Source organism: Patella vulgata, chromosome 1, assembly GCF_932274485.2.
Source record: "Patella vulgata chromosome 1, xgPatVulg1.2, whole genome shotgun sequence".
In the NCBI taxonomy this organism is placed as follows: Eukaryota; Metazoa; Mollusca; class Gastropoda; family Patellidae; genus Patella; species Patella vulgata.
The window spans coordinates 86,387,945-86,396,206 of NC_065879.2; the positions used below are offsets into that span (position 1 = coordinate 86,387,945).

At 40.1% G+C, this 8,262-nt stretch overlaps 1 protein-coding gene across 1 annotated transcript; it reads right to left on the minus strand.

Annotated features, from left to right (window-relative positions):
• Positions 1–219: 219 nt before the first annotated feature.
• Positions 220–6,585, minus strand: LOC126808860 (angiopoietin-related protein 7). Its single transcript, XM_050533908.2, has 5 exons — positions 5,941–6,585; positions 4,700–4,870; positions 3,263–3,507; positions 2,037–2,112; positions 220–1,301 (listed from the first exon to the last, which is right to left on the minus strand). The coding sequence occupies exons 2-5, from the start codon at positions 4,803–4,805 to the stop codon at positions 652–654; spliced, it is 1,077 nt and encodes a 358-aa protein (XP_050389865.2). The 5' UTR covers positions 4,806–4,870; positions 5,941–6,585; the 3' UTR covers positions 220–651.
• Between the last annotated feature and the right edge of the window lie 1,677 nt (positions 6,586–8,262).

Here is an 8,262-nt window from a genome sequence, read left to right on the forward strand (position 1 = left end):
CAACAAATTAAGTACATGTACATGATACGAAATTACACGTTATATATATAAAATAGACTTGATTAACAATTCGAAAATACAACAAATTAATTACACGTTATATATATATATATAAATAAGACTTGATTAACAATTCGAAAATTACACGTTATATATATATAAATAAGACTTGATTAACAATTGGAAAATACAACAAATTAAAGTATATAAAATCACGGATCAGGGATTAATTAAAGTATACACCAAGTAAAACGAGAAAGAGATAGAAATGAGGTTTAACATCCACTCGACACAAACAAGGTCATTTCGGGACTAACATATGGTTCAATTTTATTTCAATAATTCGCTAGCGCGTGGAGGTCTTTAGCAGCCGGGGAAAACCGGGGGACCCAGAGAAAACCCACGAGGTGGGACAGGCGACCCTACTCCTTGTCACATACAACCGGGGAATCGAGACCACACCAGCTGACTCAATAACAGACCTTATGATACAACGCGCACGCGTTAACCGTTCGGTCATCCACCCACGAGTAAAACGGGGTTAGGGTCATATATACAGTAGGCTATGTAGTAGTCCTTTACATGTATTGTGCTGTGATGCCGAAAAGTAGGACATTAAAACCCCATTTCATTTTATGTACATCTGTATAATCAATTTCTTAGCAATTTTAAATATATCTGGGTCAATGAAACGTCGGACATGTTTTCATTCCAATAATTGTCGATTCCAGAACCATCCATTGTTCCCGTTAAAAAGCCACTGGTGCAACCGAAATGACTACCATACCACCATCCACCTCCAAATCTCTTGGGACACTCCAAGTCTCCAGTATCATCAGCATCATACGTAGAGAAAGGATTGTTGTTCAAGTTGATAAAACCAGTCAAACTATCACCACATGGTATCTCAACATCAGTGTAGCCGCCGATATCAAGTTTATAAGATGTTGATTTATTACCAATGGTAAAGTTGTAGTAATTACTGATGCACATTGAAGCATTAGATTTGTACAGGTGAACACCAAGTGTGTAGGTACTATTAGGATTATCAAGTAGATACAGAACATTTTGCAAACCTAACCATTTGTTAGAAGCAACATTACCGAAACCCTCTTCATATTCTGCCAGTGTTCTATTAAAGTTCTCGCTTGAACAGTACTTATTACGATTGAGTATTCCTGTCCAGCCACCATCGACAAATGTACACAGTACCTCGAAAGAATTAGGAGATGTAACTGGTTTTATGTTAGTCAATACATCGTTAGTTGAATTTAAGCCTTTCTGGAAACCTTCTGTACAGTCTGTAAATTAACATACAATAACATAAAATTAGACAAAATAAAATGGGGCTTAAAGTCCTACTGTTCTGCTCCGACTTGGGTTAATGAAGACAGGTATACGCAATACAGTTTCTATGAGGGAAATTTTGCCCCGGCAGAGGCACTGTGGTCTATTGAAACATAACGATAGATCATAACGTGTACGTGTTTAGTCAGCCGACAACCACGGACCCAGTATGACTGTATGTACTATAATGAAGATGAGAGAGAGAGGGGTCATTTCAGGACTATCATATGGTTCAATTTTATTTCAATAATTCGCTTGCGCGTAGGGGGTCTTTAGCAGTGGGAGTAAATAGGAGGTCCCAGAGAAAACCCACGGGGTTGGACAGGCGATCCTACTCCTTGTCACGTACAATCGGGGAATCGAAATCATGCCACTGATCTTATGATACAACGCGCACGCGCGACCTAACCCCGCTATAACGAGGATGGATTTATAACAAGTAGTAAACGGTGTATCATAACTTTACGTGTAAATGGTATCTTGACAACGGTGTCCATAGTAACCTAAAGGACAAGTAGTAAACACTGTATCATAAATTTATGTGTAATGGTATCTTAACAACGGTCTCCATTGTAACCTAATGGACAAGTAGTAAACACTGTATCGTAACTTTACCTGAAATGGTATCTTGACAACGGTCTCCATAGTAACCTAAAGGACAAGTAGTAAACACTGTATTATAACTTTACCTGTGATGGTATCTTGACAACGGTCTCCATAGTAACCTAAAGGACAAGTACAACCGGAGTTCTCACATCCTATATTCTGTAGAAAAGAAACAAGAAAAAAAACAATGCGCATTATAAATATGCAGATATTGATGTTCTACCATTTTTACATGAGTACATAGCTTTTCTTACATATTGGTGCTACACTTTTTACATAATACATATTGGGAGCCACGGTGGCCAAGTGGGTAAGACGCTGGCCCGCTAGCCTGGAGGTCGCGTGTTCGATCCCTGCATTGCCCGAGAGACTTCATCGGGAATTTCCGTCGTGGTTTGCCCTTGTCAATGGTGCAGAACGGAGGGCCTGACAAGAACAGCTGTCTAGTCGTTCGGATGGGACGAAAAACCGAGGACCCTTGTATACATTGGCATCGAATTCGCATTTTCAAGGGTTCGTTTACGTGCACACCAACGAGTATATGGGTGGACATCTTTTGTACCGTTGGAAGGACTACACGCTTTTCCTTAACAGACCGTCAGTCCTGAATCCCTGACAAAGAAATGAATTGAAATAAATGGGGTTCAAGGTCCTACTGTTCTCCGACTGGGCTAATGAAGACAGGCAAACACCATACCATACAGTGTACCATGATGGCAATTTGGCCCGGCAGCCGCACTACAGCCTACTCTTATATCGAATTCTGCAGAGGGATCTTTTACGTGCACGCCAATGTGTACACAGGACCTCAGTGTTTTGTCCCATCCGAACGACTAGACAGCTACCTTTGTCAGGCCCTCTGTCCTGTACCACTGACCAGGGTCTACAGTTATAAGCTAGTTGACCGACATTTTAAGTCTTAAATCGACGATTTAGTCGAAAACATTTCGCCTGTTCAACCTCGTGGGTTTTCTCCGGGTCCTACGGTTTCCTCCCACTGCTAACGACCTCTATGCGCAAGCAAATTAATAGAATACAATTGAACCGTATGTTAGTCCCAAAATGACATACTCTCTCTCTCTCTCTCTCTCTCTCTCTTTCTCAGCATACAATACAGGTAGTAGCTTTTACAGTTACCTTTGTCTGTATATGATCGATCACCGCCCTGCAGCCTAACGAATGTTACAGTAGGGCGTTAAACTCTCTCTCTCTCTCTCTCTTAGAGTTAACTTTGTATATGGTCGAGCACCATCCGACCTAACGAATGTTACATAGTTGAGATAGATAAGTTGACATGTAACCTACTAACCTTTATGTAACAGGAACAACCAGTTGTATCACCAGACATAGCACAATCTTTACCATCTTGATATAATCTACAGGATGAATCCAGCTTACAATAGAAATATCTTTTACAGCTTATATTCTCTGTACAGGCTTGGGCACAATCCATTTTCCGTGAAACAAAAATGGTTTCTAGAAATGTACTAGGATCACAAGTATTGATGACGACATCAGATTTACTGTATGAAGCAAAACGATGACTACTGGCAGCTGAAATAAAACCCTAATCCAATCTTACAAATACATTGATGAGCAAGGAGGGTCATGGTGGCTAAGTGGGTAAGACGCGGGCTCGCTAGCCTGGAGGTCGGTTGTTCGATCCCTGCATTGGCCGAGAAAGTTCATGGAGATTTTCCGGCTTGGTTCCCCCTTGTCAGTGATGCAGGACGGAGGGCCTGACAAGGACAGCTGTCTACTCATTCGGATGGGACGAAAACGAAAAACCGAGGACCCGTGTATACATTGGCGTGCACGTAAAAGATCCATTGACAGTTGGAATTCGATATAAGAGTAGACCGCACTGCCGCTGTCCGGGCAAAATTTCCCTCCCAGCACACTGTCTGGCATATGCCCGTCTGCATTAGCCCAGTTCGGAGCAGAACAGTAGGACGTTAAACCCCAATGAATTCATTTCACAACATTAGGATCTGGAAGAGTTGTTATATAACAGGCGATCTAGTTGATGCGAGGGATTAGCCAATAACGGTTTGTTATGGCGAGTTTTTGGCTTGAGGCGCACGGAACAATGGGTAACCCAATAGAAACATTAACCCTGATCGTTTCATGAAATGTCCGACGTCATAGAGTCAAAAGCCGCCCGTATGACCTCTGACACGACCTTCCACCACAACCGGTCAGATCTTCATGTAATGCAGGCCATCGAAAGTATAAAAACACGAAACGAAATATAGATCTGTACTGTAGATGAATATGTTTTATATCATAATTCTCTAGTTGCGTATAATCTGTAACCCCTCTACAAATTATATAGAAGAGTGGGTCACGTCGACGAGAGCCCCGTAGCCGTGGGAGGGAGGGGGGTGGCCGAATGGTTAGCACGTGCCCGCTGTATAATAAGGCCTGTCACTGAGTCAACTGGCGCGGTTTCGAATCCTCGGTTGTACGTGACAAGGAGTAGGGTTGCCTGTCCAACCTCGTGGGTTTTCTCCGGGTCCTTCTGTTTCCTCCCACTGCTAAAGAACCTTACGCGCAAGCGATTTATTGAAATAAAATTAAGCCATAAGTTAGTCCCGAAACGACCTAGTCTGTGTCGAGTGGACGTTAAACCCCATCCTCCCCCCCCCCACTGTAGCCGTAACAATAGCTACTGAATAGCGTGACTACTACTACGTCCATGAGTTGGGTTTTTACCACATAAATTTCATAACGAAATGATACGAACCCAAACAGGATGGTTGAGTACAGTTCATAGTTTCTGTAAAACTACCATTACAACTAGCTCCACCATTAGCTGGTGTAGGATTGTTGCATTGCCTGTTTCTGTCCATAATTCCTTCGCCACATGAAACAGAACATGAACTGTTTGTCCAAACACTCCATCCACCATCAATCGCTGTAATAATAATAAATATTATTTAACGGGTTCGATATAAATTCTTCTTTGAATGATACAGTACAATAATGCGTTTATCCTAAGCACGTTCAATATCTGTATCGTATTTAAACATACATGATCCAAGAGCTAAATCTGTCTATTGCAGGTCTTTCTTTAGGCCTGAAATGTTATCTAAATTATCACACATACATTATGCAACAGCTACATCTGCCTATTTAGGCCTGATATGTCATATAAATTAATTAACATATCTAGACCGTAATCAACGTGCGATGCCATCTCTAGCCTACGATATTTAGCTGATTGGAATACATTTTGTGAACTATAATTAAACGTAAAAATAGATACTCGAGACTTTTTTTTATCATAACGACTTTAGTAATGATGACCGAGACTAGCCGAAAATTCAAAAGCTAATATCTCGGTTCAGTGTTGAGCAATTGGAGTGAAATTTTTTAGCATATTCTATTTACATTATCTATTTTTTAACTATTATAGCGAGAACTGCCCTCTTTTTATCCAATCTCCCATAATGTCTGTTTAATACACGCTTCCAGAGATGTAATATCACAGCCCTATCTACCATCAATCCTTTTATATGTTATGTAGTAGAGGCCATCGAAGGTATAAAAAAACGAAACGAAATATAGATCTGTATTTTAATTATATTGAGAAAATTGGCAATGGGTGGGGGTGGGGGTGGGGTGGGGGGGTGTCGCTCTCGCATTTTTGTCCCCGGCCTTTCGACAATTAGGCGAAACAGATATAAGCAATTTGATTGATCGAGAATTTTGTAAACAGTACCGTAATTAAGTTAGCATATTCAAACGTGGTGAGGATACTTGTTGTGTCAATGGGCTATTTTACTATATAATATATTATAGTGCTGTTTGGGGTTATTTCAGGCGGATTGGGTGGCCGAATGCTTAACGCGTGCGCGTTGCACCATAAGGTCTGTCAATGAGTCATGTGACGGGGTTTCGAATCCGCGCTTGTACGTGACAAGGTGTAGGGTCTCCTGTCCAAACTCATGGGTGTTACCCGGTTTACATATTAAAATTACTTACCTTGTTCAAAACAATCACACGACACCACTTTATTATGGAACAGAAGAATAGAAAAGTCATTGTTATGATGATATTTATTTAGATATTAAAGATACATTGGGGATACTCGATTGAACGTTCCGGAATTGAATTATTTGAATTCCCCAAATAGGGACAATCGAGTAAAAGGGAGATTTCGCGCAAAAACGCATGCGTCGAATGCATAAGATAATATCCCAACCAAGCATGACAGCTGAAACATATTCGTTGTTTATAATTACGTCACGATTCTACTCACACCAACTCCCTTGTGGGGTCTGACAGAACCGTGACAGGACTGAATACCGCCCAACTCAATAGTAATTTTCTCATTTCGGAACGTTCCGGACTGATAATCGAACATCCCGATTATATAAGAGCTAAATCTTGGCTTCAAATGTTTTATACATAAAACATTTATTCACTGGAAAAGCCCATAATCAACTCTCTAGAACAGCGATTCTCCACCAGTGTCCCCTGGTACACAGGTGTACCGCGAGATCTTCCTAAGTGTGCCGCGGAATTTTGAACGGCACACTAAGAAAATGCGAAAAAAAACACATCATCCCAATTGAGTATTCACTGGTGTTCATAGCTGTGTTTTTCATTATTTAGTTCGAGTCAGTCTATAACTAGTCTCTGTCTACGGTTGTATGCTGTCTGACTTACGATGTTTTTATTTTGAAAAATTCAAATATTATTCGTATATATTTAGCCAGGTGTGCGGTTATTTTTTCATGTGTTTCAAGGTGTGCCATTGGCAAAAAAAGGTTGAGAACCTCTGGCTCCGATTTTAAGTAGATTAAACCACCGCGGTCCTTTAAGTGTATAACGATAAAATAGGAAATCGAGACTTGATCTGGATTGTCCAGTACCGTTGCTGCTACCATAATAAACTATCTACGCTTCCATTGGTCAAAACTTCAAAAACTCATAACTTCGCACGAAATAAAAGTACTTTGGCTGAAATTTTTAATATATGAATTTTTCATTATCTATTTATGAACTGTTATTTCAAGAACGGCCAGTTCTTTACCTGACTCTTACATAATGCATCTTTAACTGAACTCATTCTTACATAACTGAACTGTTATCTGACTCTTACATAATGCATCTTTAACTAAGACGATTGAAAAATAAAAACCGTCTCATGTGCTTATGTTTATTCATTATTGTAATTCCCTTTGTTATTTGGCTTGTGCTGCAGATCTATACCATACTCTTTCAGAGTATCACTTATGTATGGATATATCACGACTTCTGTAAAGTAACTATAAACTCTGTCATATTATTCTATACGGGTTATTGATATACGTATGGATATATCACGACTTCTATAAAATAACTATAAACTATGTGATATTATTCTATAAGTATGGATATATGACGACTTCTATGAAGTGACTATAAACTATGTGATATTATTCTATACGAGTTAGTGATATATCACGAATTCTATAAAATGACTACAAACTCTGTCATATTATTCTATACGAGTTAGTATAATGGTTCGCATACCGAGAAATACTTTACCCCGTCATATTATCATGTTATAAGCTTACCAGGTTGAGACAATCTGAATAAAACACAGATCCTATTTCGTTTCGTTTTTTTATAGTTCAAAATTTTGTTTTACTTGTCTTTACTACAGTAGGATCTGGAAGAGTTGTTATATAACCCGCGTTCTGGATGATGTGAGGGATTAGCAAATTTGGGTAAACCACTAGAAACACCAACGCTGATTGATTAAACACGGTCTGACGTCATAAGGTCGACCGTCGCTTGTATGACACTTGACGCGACCTTCCACTACAACTGGTCAGATCTTCCATGTAGTGTAGGCCATCGAAAGTATAAAACAGGAAAACGAAACGAAATATAGAACTGTATTTAAATCGGATTCAGGTTGAGATTTCGTTGGCTCGTTAGCCTGGAGGTCGGGTGTCCGATCCCTGCATTGGCCGTGAAACTTCATCCAGATTTTCCTGCGTGGTTTCCCCTTGTTAGTGATGCAGGATGGAGGGTCTGACAAGGACAGCTGTATAGTCGTTCGGATGGGACGAAAAACGAGGTCCCGTGTACACATTGGCGTGCACGAACAAGATCCCTTGGCAGTTGGAATTCGATATAAGAGTAGGCGGTAGTGCCGCTACCCGGGCAAAATTTCCCTCATAGCACACTGTATGGCGTATGCCCGTCTTCATTAGCCCATTTTAGGAGCAGAACAGTAGGACGTTAAACCCCATTTCATTTTATTTCAGGTTGAGATTTCGACAATTAAATATAAAAATAATATGACTTAGT

What these genes read in the sequence shown, in the direction of transcription:
- LOC126808860 (XM_050533908.2), bottom strand. Translation starts at nt 4,805, where the DNA reads ATGGACAGAAACAGGCAATGCAACAATCCTACACCAGCTAATGGTGGA. An exon ending in TACTCAACCATCCTGTTTGG is followed by an intron (nt 3,508 to 4,699) that starts GTTCGTATCATT and finishes GTTTTATTTCAG; the next exon opens with CTGCCAGTAGTCATCGTTTT. An exon ending in GTTGTTCCTGTTACATAAAG is followed by an intron (nt 2,113 to 3,262) that starts GTTAGTAGGTTA and finishes TCTTTTCTACAG; the next exon opens with AATATAGGATGTGAGAACTC.